This window comes from Pangasianodon hypophthalmus, chromosome 5 (assembly GCF_027358585.1).
Source record: "Pangasianodon hypophthalmus isolate fPanHyp1 chromosome 5, fPanHyp1.pri, whole genome shotgun sequence".
NCBI lineage: Eukaryota > Metazoa > Chordata > Actinopteri > Siluriformes > Pangasiidae > Pangasianodon > Pangasianodon hypophthalmus.
In genome coordinates this window covers 1,530,328-1,552,007 of record NC_069714.1, presented here as the reverse complement: position 1 = coordinate 1,552,007, position 21,680 = coordinate 1,530,328, and the positions used below count along the sequence as shown (strand labels likewise).

Here is a 21,680-nt window from a genome sequence, read left to right as displayed (position 1 = left end):
TTCTTGATTAAACAAATCTCTTATGTCTTACATCACTACTGTCTGATGTGTTAACTCTGTTTAAACCTTCAGGCAAATGACACACTGGACTGTAAGACATCAACTTAATGAACCAGATCCATGTAGTGTTTGGCTAGTCTTTAGCAATGAACATGCAATAAGTATTTAATTGGTTACAGCATCTAGTAGAGGCCCCTTATCCAGAGCAATTCACATTTATACAACTGAGTGTTAAGGACCTTGCTCAAGGTCACAGTAGCTGTTGTTTGGTGGTGCTGGGATTTGAACTCAGTGCCAGTTATAAGGTAAATCACAGGTATTTTCCTGCCCCAGCATCCACCACTTTAGTCAGGATCTCTCTTTAGTCAGATTCAGAAGTGTCTGATGCTGTTGGTCCTTCATCCATGCTAGCGACTGGAGAACCTGGGCAAGAGGACTGGAATCCTTGTCTATGAGATTCAATTCAATTCAATTCAATTTTATTGAACATAGTCACAAAGCAGCTTTACAGAAATGAATGGATTCACAAAAAATATACTGTAAAGATGTGAATTTATCCCTAATGAGCGAGCCAGAGGTGACGGTGGCAAGGAAAAACTCCCTGAGACAATATGAGGAAGAAACCTTGAGAGGAACCAGACTCAAAAGGGAACTCATCCTCATCTGGGTGCAATGGATAGTGCGATTATAAATAAATCCCTTCTATTATTGTGTACTGTATAGACAAATAGTGCAATTGTGTGACCAGTAAATTTAACACAGTTTTAGGCAAGAAGTCCGGTTCGTTAAAATCTATCCACTGTCCACTGATGGAGTCCTGAGTACGAAGGTGCTTGTGGCAACTGCAGCCCCAAAGCCACTACAGCAATCGCAGTCCCAAGCCATTACAGTACAGTACAGTACAGTACAGCTCCCCATATGTGATCCCCAAGCCATCTCCTCAGCCCCCAGGTGGCACCATCCCCAGCAATCCAAACGGTTCTTCAGGCAGTCCATATGGGGCCCCAGCAGCAGCGAGCGAACTCAACCGATGAGAACTCCAACCAGAAGTAGGGCATCAGATTCCTTTCTTTGAGCTGTATATACCTGGATTTTGGCACCAGTGTAGCAAAATGCATCTCAAGAACTCGGCAGACTCAGAGTCAGATGACAGGTGAGTGTTCATTATTATCTGTGCGCCGTATGGTATCAAAAAAGGCAAAACAAAAGGAAACGGAATGGAAAATCGGCAGCTTTCCAGCATCTTGGTTCAGTTCAGTTCAGTTCAGTTCAGTTCACACGACACACATGCTTTGGCCCCACTCACTGAGAGAGAGAGAGTGTGTGTGTGTGTGTGTGTGAGAGAGAGAGAGAGAGAAAAGCATTTTAAATACCCATTCACAAATAAGAATCAGTTGCGCCATGTTAATTGGCTCATTCTCCCACATTCCCGCTGCAGAATCCCGCTAAACAACGTCCCCACCTGCCACATAGATTCAGTGTCACTCTGTGTGATGTTCAACGTTTGAGGTTGTTTTTTTATTTTAACTACGGCTGGTACTTTTCCAGAATTTTGTCCTGAACTTTCCAGACTTGGTTTGATAGCTCCTTGTTTAGGTATGTTCTCTAACAAACTCTGGGATCTTCCAGGAACAGGTGTATTTATATTGAGATCATGTGACACTTTAATTGCACAGAGGTCAACTCTATTCAACTAATTATGTGACTTCTGATGGAACCTGGTTGCACCAGAACTAATTCATGGGTTTCACAGAAATGCACTGATTATTAACGCAAGACACTGTTTGTACCATCTATAAAACCACATCAGTCAGTTACTGTACATTGGGAGCCACACATGTCTTGATGACACTACCACCACCATGTTTCACAAAAGAGATGCGATGTGTTTATCTTTTTGTTCACAATCACTGTGAATACATTTGTGGCTGAAGTCTAGAAGTTTTAGTGTGGCTTTAATGACATCTGTGTGAAAACAAGCATGCAGGGATAAACCTGTTCTCCAAACAAGTGTGAAAATGCGCAAAAAAAAACAAAAAAAAAACAGGCAGAGTTACAGAACTGTTACAGAATCCTTTTCAGACTATTGTGCACTGTGAGGCGTTTCAGGTCAGCAAGCCTGATATTGTGTTTGTAAGCCGGTGGAAAAAAGGAGAACAGGCTTTTCTACTGTGTCAGGATGGCCGAGCGGTCTAAGGCGCCAGACTCAAGGTTCTCAGACCTTCCCCTGGTTAAAGGAGGATTCTGGTCTCCGAATGGAGGCGTGGGTTCGAATCCCACTTCTGACATGTCATATTTTTTTTTTCTGATAAAAACCCCCATGTGTGAATATTAAATAAATAAAGTTAAAACAAGGATTTTAAAATGGATTTGTGTATTTAAGTAGTAAATCGAAGATGATAACATCCAATATTTAATATGAATATTAAATAAATAAAGTTAAAAACAAGGATGAACACATTTATAAAGGAGTTGTGGTCATAGAAGGATCGCGTGCAGAACGTTTCACAAAGTGATTTTATTTCGTTCTGAATTATAGTTCAAATTGTGAATCAGCACCTAATGCAGGATTAACATACAAATCCATCTGATTTTTTGCAAAACCATAAAATGCCGTGGAGGGAATCTTAAAGTTCAATTTGAATTCTCCTCCTCACATATTACACACACGGCCAGCTAAACATTTCTCCCAGGATTAACAGCGTAGCGCAAACAAGTACAAATACAGTAAAGACACGAGTCTTCAAAGTCTCACTTTATTTAAAATTATGTATGAATAAAATAAAATAATCTAATTCATAGAGTTCGACATCTAAACATATTTTTTTAATGATTGTGGTTTATTTGTTTCTGGAAGCCCTGAACTGAAAGTTGTGGCAAAAAATGTTGTTTTTTGAACATAATATTACATTATTTTGAATTAATAACTCATTATTCAACATAGTAGGTCATTATTTTAACTTAAAATTACATCATTTTCATTGAATAAACTGTAATTTCAAGATATATATCAATATTTTAGATATTATATTATTCTTTTGAGTTTTCATGTTATTTTGATGTACTTGACAAGAAGAATCAAAATAACGATATAACGCTTTAAAACAATTTCCACAACGAAATGTTCAGTGCTTCAGTAAAAAGAGACTTTCACAAAGAATATGAATCTTTTCATCAGCAATATTTCATTAATTGGAATAAAACAGTATTGGATCTAACTGATCTGATTCACTCTTACAGAGCACTGAAGTGGGAGGATCCTTAGAGGAGATTTTGTACAACCAACAGCTAGATATGGCAGTAATTTGTCAGTAAATCTGTGTTTGAAAGTGTGTATGTGTGTGTTAGTGAGAGGGTCGGAGAACGACAGATTTCCTCTGTCCCAGTCCAGCTGCATTGTGATCCTCTGGAGTTTCTGCGTTAGTGAGAGGAGTGTGGATTGCTGTGGTGTAGTACACGCTCTATATTTACCATCATTATTCCACACACACCAGTTTCCACTTCTGGAGGATACATTTCCCTTCCTCTGAGCACATTCTGTCATCACACCCAGTGACCACTTTGTACAGTCTCCAACTTCGACGTCCCAGCAGTGTGTCCCTGAGTTAAAGACTTCAGAGCCGAGGATAAAAGGACACACATCAAATCTCTCTGGATTATCAGGAAGATTCTGTTTCTCACTGAATCTCACGCTGGTCAGATCATCAGACACAATGAGTTTAGGATGAGCTGTGTTGGGGTCCAGAGTTATAGGTGCTGAAAAGAACAGAAGAAATTAATTAATTTACAGTACACACACACACACACACACAGAAAGAAAGAAAGAAAGACAGTAAGTTTCTTACTGTATTGGACAGCATCCTGCATCTTCTCCCAGACTCTGAACTTCAAGTTGGCCAGATGTTTTGCCACATGGATCATTGCTCCTGAAAGCTCCTCTGGATGCTGCAGTGTGCTCTGAGCTCTGCGAAAACATTCAGGAGTCAGTGCTGCTGTGTGTTTGGAGTCAGAAACACAGAGAACGACAGAGACAGGAAGCGCATCACTCACCTTTTCACTGTGGCCTTGTAGTTCTGTAAAACAGCAAAGCAAATATCAGTGGATCTGATTTACATTTCTACATGACTGAAAGGTTTTACATGATGGAAAGAAGTTTTACTTTCTCACAGTATAAATATTGAATAAATGATCCTCACTTGTAAGAACGAGATGTCTTCAGCTCTCATCTCCTCTTCTACGGCTCTGATTGTGGCTGAAAGAGACGCTATGTCTCTGCTCAGCTTCTCAATCTTCTCCTTCATCATCTGACTCTTCTGCTCCTCTTCCTCTCTCAGTTCAGCGATCCTGGCTGCCTCTTCATCTCGTAGAAACTGGTGAAGCTTCTCAAACGTCTCCTTAATCCGCCTCTCTGTGTGTTGGGCCTGAATCTGCAGTGAAGAGGAAATCCAGTGATGCAAAATATAACTCTAATATCAAAACCATGTTATTGATTCTAACCTTTATATGTTCTGCAGTATGACTCCAGTTCAGTTTACAGTCTTTAAAGGTCTTCAGTTTCTCCTGTAGGGGCTTCAGTGCAGTTTTCAGCCCCTCCTGAAACAAACCAACACACTCCATGGAGACTCTGTTTGTGGAGTGTTTAGTAATAGCTAACAGTATTCTCTCTTACAATCACTCATTAGAGCTTTTAAATGCACCAATACAGAAGAAAATTTTGAAAAGCGTAGATTTATAAGATGTGGGTTTATTAGACTGCTTTAGTCTAACGTGGAAGATCTGCTCCTGTTTATACAGGTGACACTTCAGATGGTGAAAATCTGAATATGATAGAATAGCAGACTCACATTTCATAGTTATTATGTTACTTTTTTTTATTGAACCTATAGATATTGATATGTAGAATCAACTTTTTCTACATGACATCACAGGAACATTTTATTTTACCTTACAATCTGTTAATGCCTCATCAATTGGGCAGAATTTGTGGTTGGTGTGTTTTCTTGAATCCCGACACACCAAACACACCGGCTGTTGATCGTCCAGACAGAAGAGTTTGAGTTTCTCACTGTGCAGACTGCAGACTGTTTCTGAAACTGATGATCTCTGACTTCTGTCCTGTAAGAACGTCTCACACAGGTTCTTTAAGGCAAGATTTCTTGGAGGTTCAGTCATAGATGACTTCCTCCTACAAATAGGACATTCTCTGGATCCTTTGGTCGCCCAGAACTGCTGCAAACACACTTTACACACACTGTGACTGCAGCGCAGAACAACAGGATCCTTGAAGATTTCATAGCACACAGGACAGGACAAATCCTCCTCTGAAAACTTCGAAGCCATTTTATTTTGCTGCTGTGGTTGTTCTTCTCTCCAGTCCAAATGTTCAGAGTTTCACTTTCACTTTGGTAAAAAGTAATCACACTCTGATTTCATGTTTGTTTAAAGTTAATACACAACTTTGTAGGTCCAGTTAGTAATCACTTCCTTTCACAGGGCAGAAAATAAGACTCAGAATTCTCCATGAACTGAGAATAAATCTAAAATCACCAGAGCAAAAGGACTACAGTCGTCTCAGACTCTGCACTTCCTTAATAGGAGGAGTTTCAGAGAGTCATGTTATGACCTGCTACAGTCATCACTGACAGCAGAAGCAGCTGATAAAGTTTACTTATATTTAAGTACTGACTACGAGTTAATTAACAGAAATTGGTAAAAATTTTACCCAAGATCAATTTCACTCTTCTGGACTGAAAATAATATTTTTATTCCTGGAATCTCTTCTGGTTTAGGACACAAGGCCCAGAGCTCTCCAATCACTAATAGGATGAAATGGATCTCAGTCAAAAGAATCTTATAAACAGCAAAAATACTACACCTTATTCTCAAACCAGAAGTGAGAAGACATCACCCACAGGAAAATTCTAATGATAAATACAGATATAGAGAGTGAGTTTATAGTTTTTAAAAATATTTATTGAACTTGATGCAGCCGATCCTAAACAGCATGACTTTATTCGGTTAAGAAGATAAAGTTCAGTACTGTGACAGAAAAATGTTATAATAATTTATACCAATGTTACTTTGGTTAACATTGGTAACAATGTATTTTTGCCACAAAATCCCTACAATGATATCAATTCAGTATTGTTTCAAGTGGTATGATTGATCAGCACTTTGCACTTAATTTCCCATAAGGACTAGTGATGGTATAAACTACTAATACTGTGTAGTAAAATATTGTTATATATTGTCTCTGCATCACAGTGGTAGAGCGGGTAAAGTTGCTACCTCACAGCTCCAGGATCTGCAGCTCAATATTAAACTCAGGTTACTGTCTGTGTGTGGTTTCACAAGTTCTTCCCATGTTTGTGTGGGTTTCCTCCAGATTCTCTGGGTTTAACTGGTAATGTGGTCTTTTCAAACCAACATACCGTGTTTTACTCATAGTAAATTGGTCAAATGTAAAACAAAAAATTATAAAACATACCTAGTAATAACAAGGTGACATAACTAAACATTTTATTTCCTAAATCTGATTTGTTAACCTGGTTGTTTCTTTAGACAAAGCATTAATTGTTTAAGACTTTAGTATTCATTTTGATACCCCAGAAGACCCGCTGAGAACAGCGGCTGTGTCCATTCTAGATTCAGTAGGGGTTAACCAGAACGTAATAGGACCTACTCATAATGGTGGTCACACTCTTGATCTAATCCTAACATTTGGATTAAATATAGAAAATATAATTACATTTCCATAGTCAGAAGCTATCATAGATCATTACCTTATGTCATTTAAAATGTGTTGCTACCATGTCAAATATACATTCATGTCAGCTATTGCACAGAGTTTTATCAGTATTCTCCCAAAGTTATTAACTTTAATTGGATTACCATCTGAGCCCACAGAACTTCATCAGGCAACTGAATGCTTAGAGTCAGTGTTCCCCTATACTCTAGATAATGTAGGACCACTTAAAAGAAAAATAATTAGAGAGGAAAAAACTAGCCCTGTCGTATAACGATCACACACATACCTTAAAACAGGCCCCCTGGAAAATTAGAACATAAATAGCATCAAACTAAATTGGTAGTATTCCAAACAGCATGGATGGGGAGCCTCCTGAACTATAGAAGGGCTCTAAGTGCTGCTAGATCAGTGTATCTCTCCACTCTAATAGAAGATAACAATTGTAATGTTTTACTCCCCTTTGAGAGACTGAACAAATTTCACTAATTTCCTCATCAAAATCATCTACTTGTATACTAGATCCCTTACCTACACATTTCTTCAAACAGATAAGATCCTGGGTTCGAATCCCAGCAGTGCCTGGTGCAAGAGCTGTGCCTTTGCTGAAACACCATGCAACCAAGGGTCCTGTGGTATGCAGGAGGGTGACTTCCTGGTTTTGCCTGGGACCTTGTGGCGCAACGGTAGCGCGTCTGACTCCAGATCAGAAGGTTGCGTGTTCAAATCACGTCGAGGTCATGTTGCTTGCTCTTTCCTATCATTGCTGGTGTCGGTGACTCTTTTTTGGGGGCAGTCGTGGCTTAATGGTTAGAGTCTCGGACTTGTAACCCAAAGGTGAACCTGAAGGTTGTGGGTTCGAGTCTCAGGTCCGGCAGGGATTGTAGGTGGGGGGCGAGCGAATGATCACCTCAATACCACGACTGAGGTGAGACCCTTGAGCAAGGCATCGCACCCCCAACTGCTCCCCGGGTGCCACAGCAAAAATGGCTGCCCACTGCTCTGGGTGTGTGTTCACTACTGTGTGTGTACTTGGATGGGTTAAATGCAGAGCACAAATTCCGAGTATGGGTCACCGTACTCGGCTACACGTCACGTCACTTCACTTCATAATTCCAGAAGCAATTGAACCTCTGCTAAAAATAATCCATTCTTCCCTTAGCACTGGCTATATACCTAAATCTTTTAAACTAGCAGTTATCAAACCCCTGATTAAAAAAGACCTCAACTCCTGTCAGCTGTCCAAATATAGGCCAATATCAAACCTCCCCTTTATTTCCAAGATCCTAGAAAAGGTTATAGCACAGCAGTTATGCTCATATTTACATAGGAATAACATTCATGAAATCTATCAGTCAGGATTTAAGCCTCATCACAGCACAGAGACAGCGCTGATTAAAGTGGTAAATGACCTACTACTTCGGCTTCTGATCAGGGTTGTATGTCCTTGCTTGTGTTGTGCTTAGTTCAGCTTTTGACACCACTGATCATAATATTCTCCCTGATAGACTAGAAAATGCATATTAAGGTAAAGTTTGGTGTCCCGCAAGGCTCTGTTTTAGGCCCACTGCCTTTTTCTCTATATATGCTACCTCTGGGCAAAATTATTCAGAAACATGGTATTAGCTTCCACTGTGGTGCTGATGACACACAGTAATATGTTTCAGCATAGACAGATGAGAGACACCAGCTTAATTAAGTTGAGGAATGTGTAAAGGACATTAGAAACTGGATGCTTATTGACTTCCTTCTGCTTAATTCTGACAAGACTTCTTCTTGGACCACATGCAGCTAGAAGTAAGCTTTCTGATTACATAGTAACTCTGGATGGCTTTTTAGTTACATCATGTGCAGCAGTAAAAGACCTTGGTGTGATTGACAGTCTTTCATTTGAAGCTCTGTAGATGATATTGCTAGGATAGCCTTCTTTCATCTCAGAAATATTGCTAAGATAAGAAATATAATGTCACTACATGATACAGGAAAACTAGTTCAAGTTTTGTTACCTCTAGGTTGGATTAGTGTAATGCCTTGCTGTCTGGATGTGCCAGTAGATGCATAAACAAGCTCCAGTTAGTGCAGAATGCAGCATCAACCAGAAGATATGACCACATCACCCCTATCTTATGCACAATGCATTGGCTCCCAACCAAATTTTGCATTGATTATAAAATACTAGTATTGACCTCTAAAGCAATGAATGGTCTCGTGCCGCAGTATCTGAGCAAACTGGCCTTTTATGATCTGCCATGCCTACTTCGATCAAAAGGTGCAGGCTATTTGTTGGTACAACAAATAGTGAAGGCTACAGCAGGGGGCAGATCATTCTCTTACAAAGCCACAGGTGTGGGAGCAAGGCATGGGCCAGTCTGCCACTCAGGGAACCCTGGCATTTCTAGGACCAATGCCACATGATGGAGGTGGGGACGATGGTAAGGGATGTTCATGGGAATGTTCACGAATATCCACTGGAGCCTGTCATTATCAAATTCCAGGGGCAAAAACACATAGTGGAAGCAGGGGTTAGTCCTCGCCTCACCCATCCACAAATCCTGGGGACAAGTTGGACAGGGTTTCGACATTAGTAAAGTAAATGTATATGGATGGGTCCTGCAGTAGCGAGGCTCGGTGTGGAATGCATGCAGCATTGGCTGGGGAGGCGGTGCCGGGGCCATCGACATCAGGGCTCCACCCCTTCACCCTTCACAGGAATCACCCTAGGGAATTTCTCCTTGGAGCAGATGCACAATGAGGCCCTGAGACACACCTTCAACCAAATGAGAGTAATCAATGGTCAGCAAATTTAGCCTAATGTTGCACTATCCCACCTGTATTTCTCAATTATTAAGGATATATTATATTGAGTGATGCAGGACACTCAAACACAGAAAGAAACGACCCAATTGTTGGCCCCAAAGAGCCATCGAGAAATGTTATTCACCATAATCTGATGGCGGGGCACTTAGGACAGGATAAAACACTAACCACTGGCCTGTTTCTATTTCTCAGGCATTTGTGGCGATGTTCTCAGGTGGTGTGTGGCATGTCGTGAATGTCAGCTGGTGAATCCGCCTGCCACACCAAAAGAGCCATTGCGCCCCTTACCATTAATAAAGGTCCCCTTTGAAAGAACTGCCATAGACCTCATTGGGCCATTAGATAGGACTGCACAGGGCATCACTTTATGTTAGTTCTAGTGGACTTCGCAACGCAATACCCAGAAGCAGTGATTCTCCGCTCAGTCTCAGCACATAATGTTGCAGAAGCACTCTTCCATGTTATCTCCCGAGTCGGGATCCCAAAAGAGATCCTGACTGACCAAGGCACTATGTTTATGTCACAGAAACTACGTGAACTTTATGAATTATTGTGGATTAAATCGATTGGCTCCAGTGTTTACCATTCACAGACGGATGGGCTGATCAAAAGCTTTAATCAAACGCTTAAAAATATGATTCGTAAGTTTGTCCATGACGACGTGCGGAATTGGGATAAGTGGCCCGAACTCCTGTTATTTTCGGTACGAGAGGTGCCGCAAGCCTCCACAGGGTTTTCCCCATTCGAATTGTTGTACGAGCACAAGCCATGTGGCATCTTAGACGCCATTAGGGAAAATTGGGAGGAAGGACTTTCTAACAGCAAAAACAAAATTCAATATGTTCTTGACCTGAGAACAAAACTCCACATGTTAAAGTAACAAAACACAGGAGAATTTGCATCAGGCGCAAGAAGGTCAATCCCGGCTGTATAACAAGGGTACTCGGCTACGGGAGTTTGCACCAGGAGGTCAAGTGCTCGTTTTACTACCCATGTTGAGCTCTAAAATACTCACCAAGTGGCATGGGCACTTTGAGGTCAAACAGCAAGTGGGGATTTCGACTATGGGGTAAGGCAAACAGATAGCAAACAGAGGCTGGGTGCAGCAGATATACCACCTCAATCTCCTTTAACCATGGAGAGAGGTGGTCCCCATGGCTTTGGTGATGGTCTTTCCAGAAAGTGAGGAGCTAGGGCTGGAGGTGAATCTAAAAACAGTGGCTCAATCTACCCCGGGCCCTTGCGGAGACCACCTCTCACTGTCGCAAATCCCTGAGGTTGCCAAGTTGCAGGCAGAGTTTTCTGACATGTTCTCACCTCTACCTGGTCTCACCTCTACCTGGTGGTATTAGTGCCCAAGGTGGATGGTTCAGTCAGGTTCTACGTGGACTTTAGAAAAGTCAACGCAGTGTCTAGATTCTATGCATACCCAATGCCTCGCATTGACGAACTGCTCGATCGGTTAGGTGCGGCTCACTTGTATTCGACACTGGATTTGACAAAGGGATATTGGCAGATTCCCTTGACACCAATATGTTGTGAAAAAACAGCCTTTTCTCCTCCGTTTGGGCTACACTAATTCATGACCCTTCCTTTTGGGTTGTTCGGAGCCCTGGTGACATTCCAGAGACTCATGGACAGAATCCTCCATCCACCTGCTTATGTCGCTGCCTATCTAGATGATATCATTATCTATAGTAATGATTGGCAGTGGCACATTCAGCATCTGAGGGCTGTCCTGAGGTCGCTGAGACGAGCGGGACTCACAGCAAACCCAAAAAAGTCTGTGATTGGACAGATGGAAGTACAGTTTGCATGTGGTACAAATTTTAAATGTGACCAGTTTTGCCCCCAATACTCTTGCCATTGCTATAACTGCCCTGTAAGTGCCTTAATTGGGTATTTGGTCCAGAATTGTCTGCTATCTGAGGTACATAGCTTGATGCTTTTGATGTTCAATATTTGACATTCACTGTCTTGAAAATTTCAGTAGAGGTTATCTGTATATCAGTGTTTGATAGATGCATGGCTGAATCTAGCATATGGATGATCTGGGGAAAAGCCTACAGGCACCCGATACCAGGAGGAACTGGAAAAGGTTGCTCGAAAAAAACTCCACCTTTAAAATGATTTTCACTATTAATTGAAACAGTCAGTTCATTTTAAATCCGTTCACATACCATAGATATTCAAAAAGCATAATCATTATGCATGCATTAAATTTGGTGGACGTGGCATCTATGTGGGTAAAACAGACAAGAATAAGACTGTTTTGGCATCTTATTCAACATCCACTGTGACATTAGTATCCAGCAGAACTGCTGCAAGGTCCTAAGCTGTTATCAGTGAATAAGTGGTGTATGTGATAGGTAGAGTGTTTGCAGAGTTTGTGGGGATGAGGCACCATCATGTTAATGCCAAGGGGCACCAAAAGATCTTAATCTTGTCTGTATAGATGTAGCATTATCTAATGAGGTAGCTCGGCCAGCTACCTTGGTCAATGCATTGTGTTCCAGCAGTACATATACATGCTCAGGATTGTATTGTACTTTTGCTAGTGTCTAGCAAAAGTACACTGTACCACTGCCATGAGTGCATGGATGATGGCTTTGTAAAATAAATGTAAAAAGAGAAGAACGTGGTAAAGAATTTTTTACTTTTTACCATTCAATTCTGAAATAAACCCAGGAAGCATGCTGATAATTGTCATATCAGCAGCACGTTCATCTGGCACTGCATCCGGCACTGCATCTGGCACCACCTCAGGTACTGCATTGGGTACTTTGCGGCAGGGTCCTGTAGGCCTACATCCTAGGGACAGTAACTTAATATACACAGAATAACTTATTATAAACCATCCTAACAGTAGTATTTCATGAAAGTTTTTCACTTTAAAGTCTACTACAAGGAAAAGTTACAAAAAAATTACAGTAAACAGACCACTGTACTGAATCTGTAAAAATCTATTATCACTCTTTTCTTGAGAATGTATTTTATGAAATTAATCTATTATTTTCTGCTGTCCAGCTGAAGTTTCAATTTTGTTTCAAAGTTTGAATTTTTTGCACCGTATAATAATAGCAACCCATTCAGGTCAAGGAGGCAATCTAGACACATCATTGCCAACATGCTGTCCACATATACTCACACATTTTGCTGTCTTGGACGGAAAGAGGTATGAAGAGATGTCTGAGCTTTCGAGGTATGAAATTTGACAATGTATTATCGTATTGAAAAGCAGTAAGTTAATGATAGATATCATATATTGATAAACATAAAGGAGAAACTTTGGGGAAGTTATGATTTGATGGAATCTATCATGTCCAGATAAAACATGATATAATAATTTTGATTGTGATTTTTTTCGTAAAAGATAAAATTCAATATATTGTTTGTTTGTTATTTCACAGGCAATCAGAACAACTCGCAAGAGTTTATGGAGTTCCTATTTATTTCGTTTCCAAAATTGGGAGATGCAGGTGGGTTTGAACTGGTGAAAATTGCAGGAACCACAAGGAGCCATCATTTTGTAGTTGTCCCTTGTACCAATGATGTTTACACTGTGAGATATCTGAAGGATCCTAGCATCATGATAAATCATGCCACTATTTACATTCATCCAGTGAATACCATACTCCATGTCACCCTAGTTGTCACAGAATTGTGGAGGGAGGCAGATGCAAGTGCAGATTTCATTTATTGTAAGTGAGCAAACACAAAACACAAAGACAGAGAAACAAAACAAGAATAGCAAAGCTAGACATCATGAACAAGACATGAAGTAGGTGCAATGATCCCAACAAAAGAAGACAAAAGGTAGACACAAAGTGCTGTACAATATTAGTGCTAATTAACATACACGTGAATCAGGTGCAAAGCGAGTATTGTGATCGTGTGGTGTGCAGTGGCTGATGGGAGTCTTATTCCTGCTCTGTGTTTGGCACAACCATGACAGAATCCCCCCATTAACGCATGGCTCCTGAAGTGCGACATGTCTTCAAGAGGGGGTCCTGGATCACCGAGGAGAGGTACCCTTGGTGAGCTGCAGCAAACAGAAGCATCAGCGGTGCTCCTCTGGTGTCTGGTTGACCAGCTGCAGGACCGCTCTCTTGACGCTTGAATACTCCTGCTGCATCCATGCTGCATCATTTTCTTTATTTTATTTTTCTTTTGTTTATGGATTATAATGTGTATTACATGTTAAAATGTTCACATTAGGTGTAAGAGTGTTTTTTTTATTATTATTATTATTTCTTACCTCTTGTGTGGCCACTATTGTGGCCAATCAGTGGTTCAACGCAAAGGTGAGAGCTAGGAGCATGGAGCATGGAAACTAAACTCGTCAGTGAACAAAATCTATGCTAGAACAGATCTAGATAGTCAACAGAATGAAGTTCAAACACTTAGAAATGAGATCAAAGAGTTGAAGAGGAGTGCTGTAGAAGTGCAGGGAGCAAGGCAGCTTCCTAAAGGACTAAGAGGCCCAACATCTGAGGTACAGTTAAGGGTTAATGAACATTCATGTGAAGCCCTACTGGACAGTGGCTCATAGGTGACCATACTTTTTGAAGATTGGTACAGATGGTATCTGTCTGGTTTCCCAGTACATTCTGTTACTGAGTTAGCCATTTGGGGTTTAAATGAATCACGTTACCCCTATTTAGGCAATGTAATGGTAGATCTGGAGTTTCCAGAAAAGGTCACCGGAACTCAAGATACAATTTTGGTCTTAGCCCTGATCTGCCTGGGACCATGCAGCCCAGGTCAGACCCCTATTATCTTGGGCACTAATGCTAATCTATTCAAATGGCTGGCTCAGCTGTGTTAGGACTGGGCAGGGGTGGACATTGCTCAGACCTTGGGCATAACAGTCAGTGCAGATGGTGTGGCTACCGAGGATCTGTCAGTAAATATCACCGAACTTTCCTCTGAGTGTGCTCAAGATCTAGTAGGTTCTCTGAGTTTACCTGCTGGAGGAGACAGCTGTGCCATCTGTAGTTTGGAACTAACTGAGCCAGTCCAAAACAAGCTTCTGATGGTGGAGGCTTCACCATCGGTGACACTACTGGTATGGGCGTTACTGCAGCCAATGGTAGTTCCAAGTACTGGAGTTGATGGGGTTGATTTCCCAGTGTTGATACACAATGAATCTAAGAGAAGCACAGTTATTCCAGTGAGGACAGTTGTGGAACATTTATATGCAGTAAGATCCAGTAAGCCCAATTGCTGAGGCTGAGACTGTCACAGAGCAGTTTGACCCCAACCTTATTAACTTTGGCAGCTCTCCCATTCCAGAGAGCTGGAAGGACAGGCTTCACCAGAAGTTGTCCCAGCGAGCTGGTGTGTTTTCAATGCACCAGTGGGATGTCAGCCTAGGAAAAGGGGTAGACCATCATATTGGGATGTCATATAAGGACTTTCCGTAAATAATCGAAATTGCTCCGGCAGATATTGATGATGTTTGGAGACATTTACAAGAGCTTCTAAAAGCAGGGATTATAAAAGAATCCCGAAGCCTATATGCTTCTCCCATAGTAATAGCTCAAAAAAAGAATGGGAGTGTAAGAATGCGCATTGATTATTGCACTTTGAACAATTCCAGATCAATACACTACTCCATGTATTGATGACACCTTAGACTTTTTATCTGGGAGTCAATGGTTTGCGGTTCTAGATCTCCGGAGCAGCGAAAACCCCTTTTATATGTCCCTTAGGATTCTATCAATTAGAAAGGGTCAATTTGAAAGGATTACAGGATGGAAAAAGCCATGGGGGATATGAACTTTATTCAGGGCCTAGTTTACCCGGATGATCTCATCATCTTTGGAAGGTTGTTGAAAGAGCATGAAGACAGGCTCCTTAGGATCTTAGACAGGCTGGAGGAAGTTGGTCTAAAAATTTCAATGGATAAAAGCCACTTTTGTCAAGCTAAAGTGAAATATGTAGGGCATGTAGTGTCCACTGGGGGCATTGCAGCCAATCTAGACAAGATTAATGCTGTCCCCACCTGGCCTCAGATGGTAGACCTTAAGTCTTTGAGATCCTTTCTAGGATTCTGCGGGTATTATGAAGGAAATCGCAAACTACTCCATATCATCCTCAGGGCGACCCTCAGCCTGGGAAGTTTAAAAAAGGAAAAAAGGTAATGGAGTCAACACATAGAACACTTGGTACATGCTTATAATAGTACTAATAGTACTATGGGATTTTTTCCCTATTACTTACTGTTTGGAAGGGAGGCGAGACTCCTTGTTGATTTGTGTTTTCCCATTTCTCCTGATGGACAGGAGAACAGACAACCTTCTCAGTATGTGACAAAATTGAAAAGGGATCTACAAGAAGCATATCAGTTGGCTTCCAAAGCAGCTGATGAAGTGCACCAACGGAATAAGAAGGCTTAAAATAGCCAAGTGAGATTCCAGAGTTGGATATTGGAGATAGAGTGTTACTTTTGTTTTGAAAGCTTTTGTTTTAGTGCCCATAAGTGGATAGTATATGGATTGACTAGTTAAAGTGAGTTTTATTTATATGGTGTGATAAGGTTATCAGGGGGGTGGTGTTAACTACTTTCCAAAGAAATCTGTGTATATAATGGTTAAGTTAATTTGTACAGTTCCTAACTAGAGTATACTAGGGCCCCTTAGCTCATTTCCTAAGTCATTAAATGATAAGGAAACCTAAGGAAAACACTGATTAACAGTCAAAGTAACGTTATTCAACTTGAACTCAGGGCGCTGTCTCTTTAAGAGGGTCAAAAATCACTACACCCTGATAGCAGGGGGAGGAGTCGGAGGGCCCATTCCTCTTCCAGCCATTCCCATGCAGCAGCAAGTCTGATATTGTGTTTGTAAGCAGTCTAAGATGCCACATGCAAGGTTCAGACCTTCCCCCTGGTGAAAGGAGGATTCTGGTCTCCAGATGGTGGCATGAGTTCAAATTCCACTTTTGACATACATTTTTTTTCTTATAAAAACCCTAGTTATTCTTATAACTTGTGTTTAACTGTCACTCTTTGCCATCTATTTCGATCTAACATCAAGATGCTCTAGTATCTCCACATCACTGTTTCTTACAACTATCTCACCAGTTAGTGGTCAAAACTGCTGCTATCTCTTCTCTTCTCTTCTCTTCTCTTCCTTCTCTCTACCTCTCTTTCCTTCAGTAGCTTTATTGATATGAAACTATTAAAAATGTCAGATATAAGTTGGTTTAAATTCTCTAAATCAGTGGATTGACCAATTATATCCATTCATTCCTTTATGTTGGACGAGTTCAGATATGCTTAAGACTATGAGGTAAGTAAAAAGTAGCTAAGCCTTTTTCAACAGCTGATAAACTATCAACAAAACGGCTCATAAACTACCAATTAACTGACTGTTGTTAAAAGCTGGCTAAATTAGGATAGTAGAGCACGTCTCCTTTATTCGTTACGTTATATAAAGTCATAAAAACGTCCAAAAATCATAAAAACGTATTCTGATTCAGAGTGCTTGCATTCAGCAAGTGATTGAGTGAGTGAGTGCATTCAGCAAGCATTCATCAAATTAGTCATAGAAGGGTTGCGTGCAGCAGCATGAAAAGTCAGAGCCAGAACATTGCACAAAGCGAAGCGATGATTTTATTTCATTCTGAATTGTATTTTAAATTGTGAGTCAGCACCTAATGCAGGATACAACTCTACCTGATCATTGCAACATACAACTCTACCTGATCATTGCAAAACCATAAATGCTGGTAGAGGGAAAATTAGAGCTCAGTTTGAATTCTCCTCCACTGCATATGTGTCACATATTACACACACGGCCAGCTAAACACTTCAACCAGGATTAACAGCATAGCGCAGACAAGTACAAATACAGTAAAGACACGAGTCTTCAAAGTCTCAATTTATTTAAAGTTATTGAAATGCATTAATAAAATGAAATAATCTAAATCATAGAGATCTACATTTAAACATATTTTTATGATTTTAATTTCATCCTGTGGTTTATTTGTTTCTGGAAGCCCTGAACTGAAATTTGTGGGGAAAAAATGTACTATGTTGTTTTTTGAAAATAGTATTACATTGTTTTGAATTAATAACTCATTATTTCAACATAGTAGGTCATTATTTTAACCTAAAGTCACGTTATTTTCATTTAATAACTTGGAATTTCAAGACGAACTGTTCAGTGCTTCAGTAAAAACAGACTTATAAAGAATAAGAATCTTTTCATCAGCAATATTTCATTAATTGGAATAAAACAATATAGGATCTAACTGATCTGATTCACTCTTACAGAGCACTGAAGTGGGAGGATCTTTAGGGGAGATTTTTTACAACCAACAGCTAGATATGGCAGTAATTTGTCAGAAAATATGTATGTGAAAGTGTGTATGTGTGTGTTAGTGAGAGGGTCAGAGAATGACAGATTTCCTCTGTCCCAGTCCAGCTGCATTCTGATCCTCTGGAGTTTCTGTGTTACAGAGAGGAGAGTGTCTGACTGTGGTGTAGAATGTGCTCTATATTTACCATAATAATACCATACAAACCAGATTCCACTTCTGGAGGATACATTTCCCTTCCTCTGAGCAGATTCTGTCATCACACCTAGTGACCACTGTGTACAATCTCCAACTTCAATGTCCCAGCAGTGTGTCCCTGAGTTAAAGACCTCAGAGCCCAGGATACAGCAACGATCATCAAATCTCTCTGGATTATCAGGAAGCTTCTGGTCCTCTTCACTGAATCTCACGCTGGTCAGATCATCAAACACAATGAGTTTAGGATGAGCTGTGTTGGGGTCCAGAGTTACAGGTACTGAGAAAAAAACAGAAGAAATCAATTACAGTACACACACACACAGAAAGAAAGAAAGAAAGACAGTAAATTTCTTACTGTATTGGACAGCATCCTGCATCTTCTCCCAGACTCTGAACCTCAGGTTGGCCAGATGTTTTGCCACATGGATCATTGCTCCTGAAAGCTCCTCTGGATGCTGCAGTGTGCTCTGAGCTCTGCGAAAACATTCAGGAGTCAGTGCTGCTGTGGGTTTGGAGTCAGAAACACAGAGAACGACAGAGACAGGAAGCGCATCACTCACCTTTTCACTGTGGCCTTGTAGTTCTGTAAAACAACAACGCAAATATCAGTGGATCTGATTTACATTTCTACACGACTGAAAGGTTTTACATGATGGAAAGAAGTACACTATATTACCAAAAGTATTCGGTCACCCATCCAAATGATCAGAATCAGGTGTCCTAATCACTTGGCCTGGCCACAGGTGTATAAAATCAAGCACTTAGGCATGCAGACTGTTTTTACAAACATTTGTGAAAGAATGGGCCGCTCTCAGGAGCTCAGTGAATTCCAGCGTGGAACTGTCATAGGATGCCACCTGTGCAACAAATCCACTCGTGAAATTTCCTCGCTCCTAAATATTCCACAGTCAACTGTCAGCTTTATCATAACAAAATGGAAGAGTTTGGGAACAACAGCAACTCAGCCATGAAGTGGTAGGCCATGTAAACTGACGGGGAGGGGTCAGCGGATGCTGAAGCGCATAGTGCAAAGAGGTCGTCGACTTTCTTCACAGTCAGTTGCTACAGAGCTCCAAACTTCATGTGACCTTCAGATTAGCCCAAGTACAGTACGCAGAGAGCTTCATGGAATGGGTTTCCACGGCCGAGCAGCTGCATCCAAGCCACACATCACCAAGTGAAATGCAAAGCGTCGGATGCAGTGGTGTAAAGCACGCCGCCACTGGACTCTAGAGCAGTGGAGACGCGTTCTCTGGAGTGGTGAATCACGCTTTTCCATCTGGCAATCTGATGGACGAGTCTGGGTTTGGAGGTTGCCAGGAGAACGGTACATTTCGGACTGCATTGTGCCGAGTGTGAAATTTGGTGGAGGAGGAATTATGGTGTGGGGTTGTTTTTCAGGAGTTGGGCTTGGCCCCTTAGTTCCAGTGAAAGGAACTTTGAATGCTTCAGGATACCAAAACATTTTGGACAATTCCATGCTCCCAACCTTGTGGGAACAGTTTGGAGCGGGCCCCTTCCTCTTCCAACATGACTGTGCACCAGTGCACAAAGCAAGGTCCATAAAGACATGGATGGCAGAGTCTGGTGTGGATGAACTTGACTGGCCTGCACAGAGTCCTGACCTGAACCCGATAGAACACCTTTGGGATGAATTAGAGCGGAGACTGAGAGCCAGGCCTTCTCGACCAACATCAGTGTGTGACCTCACCAATGCGCTTTTGGAAGAATGGTCAAAAATTCCTATAAACACACTTGTGGACAGCCTTCCCAGAAGAGTTGAAGCTGTAATAGCTGCAAAAGGTGGACCGGCATCATATTGAACCCTATGGGTTAGGAATGGGATGGCACTTAAGTTCATATGTGAGTCAAGGCAGGTGACCGAATACTTTTGGTAATATAGTGTATAAATACTGAATAAATGATCCTCACTTGTAAGAACGAGATGTCTTCAGCTCTCATCTCCTCTTCTACGGCTCTGATTGTGGCTGAAAGAGACGCTATGTCTCTGCTCAGCTTCTCAATCTTCTCCTTCATCATCTGACTCTTCTGCTCCTCTTCCTCTCTCAGTTCAGCGATCCTGGCTGCCTCTTCATCTCGTAGAAACTGGTGAAGCTTCTCAAACGTCTCCTTAATCCGCCGCTCTGTGTGTTGGGCCTGAATCTGCAGTGAAGAGGAAATCCAATGAAATATAACTGACTATGCAGTGATGCAAAATATAACTCTAATATCATTCTAACCTTTATATGTTCTGCAGTCTGACTCCAGTTCAGTTTACAGTCTTTAAAGGTCTTCAATTTCTCCTGTAGGGGCTTCAGTGCAGTTTTTAGCTCCTCCTGAAACAAACCAACACACTCCATGGATACTCTGTGTTTAGTAATAGCTGTATTCTCTCTTATAAGCACTCAGTAAATCTTTTAAATGCACCAATACAGAAGAAAATTATGCAAAGTGTAGATTTATACGATGTTAAGTGGTTATTATGTTACAACATTTATCACAAGGCAATTGTAAATTATTATTAATTTATTACACCTTGTGTTTTTTTTATTGAACCTATAGATATTGATATGTAGAATCAGCTTTTTCTACATGACATCACAGGAACATTTTATTTTACCTTACAATCTGTTAATGCCTCATCAATGGGGCAGAATTTGTGGTTGGTGTGTTTTCTTGAAGTCTGACACACCAAACACACCGGCTGTCCAGACAGAAGAGTTTGAGTTTCTCACTGTGCAGACTGCAGACTGTTTCTGAAACTGATGATCTCTGACTTCTGTCCTGTAAGAACGTCTCACACAGGTTCTTTAAGGCCAGACTTATAGGAGGTTCGGTCATAGATGACTTCCTCCTACAAATAGGACATTCTCTGGATCCTTTGGTCGCCCAGAACTGCTGCAAACACACTTTACACACACTGTGACTGCAGCACAGAACAACAGGATCCTTGAAGATTTCATAACACACAGGACAGGACAAATCCTCCTCTGAAAACTTCGAAGCCATTTTATTTTGCTGCTGTTGTTGTTCTTCTCTCCAGTCCAAATGTTCAGAATTTCACTTTGGTAAAAAGTAATCACACTCTGATTTCAGGTTTGTTTAAAGTTAATATACAACTTTGTAGGTCCAGTTAGTAATCACTTCCTTTCACAGTGCGGAAAATGAGACTCAGAATTCTTCATAAACTGAGAATAAATCTAAACTCACCAGAGCAGAACACTACAAAATGACTTCAGTCGTCTCAGACTCGGCACTTCATTAATAGGTGGAGTTTTAGAGCGACATGTTATGACCTGCTACAGTCATCACTGACAGCAGAAAACAACTGATCAAGTTTACTTATGTTTAAGTACTAACTACGAGTTAATTAACAGCAATTGGTAAAAAAAAATTCAACCAGAGATCAATTTCACTCTTCTGGACTGAAAATAATTTTTTTATTCCTGGAATCTGTTGGAGTCACTCTTCCAGGTTAGGACACAAGGCCCAGAGCTCTCCAATCACTAATAGGATGAACTGGATCTTATAAATCTTATAAACGTCAAAAATACTACACCTTATCCTCAAACCTGAAGTGAGAAGACATTCAGTT

The 21,680-nt window shown here is 40.9% G+C and overlaps 1 protein-coding gene, 2 non-coding genes and 1 pseudogene across 3 annotated transcripts; 2 read left to right on the top strand and 2 right to left on the bottom strand.

The window, feature by feature from the left end:
• The first annotated feature begins 2,173 nt into the window (after positions 1-2,173).
• On the top strand, positions 2,174-2,288 carry trnal-caa (transfer RNA leucine (anticodon CAA)). The gene is made up of 2 exons: positions 2,174-2,211; positions 2,243-2,288. It is a non-coding gene; the product is annotated as a tRNA-Leu (tRNA).
• A 210-nt stretch (positions 2,289-2,498) lies between these two features.
• On the bottom strand, positions 2,499-5,603 carry LOC113524664 (zinc-binding protein A33). Its single transcript, XM_026911008.3, has 6 exons — positions 4,945-5,603; positions 4,498-4,593; positions 4,197-4,427; positions 4,051-4,073; positions 3,846-3,964; positions 2,499-3,756 (listed from the first exon to the last, which is right to left on the bottom strand). Exons 1-6 carry the CDS (start codon positions 5,338-5,340, stop codon positions 3,215-3,217), a joined length of 1,407 nt encoding a protein of 468 aa, XP_026766809.3. The 5' UTR covers positions 5,341-5,603; the 3' UTR covers positions 2,499-3,214.
• Positions 5,604-7,414: 1,811 nt separating this feature from the next.
• On the top strand, positions 7,415-7,486 carry trnaw-cca (transfer RNA tryptophan (anticodon CCA)). The gene has a single exon. It is a non-coding gene; the product is annotated as a tRNA-Trp (tRNA).
• A 9,323-nt stretch (positions 7,487-16,809) lies between these two features.
• LOC117597325 (E3 ubiquitin-protein ligase TRIM35-like) lies at positions 16,810-21,440 on the bottom strand (annotated as a pseudogene).
• Between the last annotated feature and the right edge of the window lie 240 nt (positions 21,441-21,680).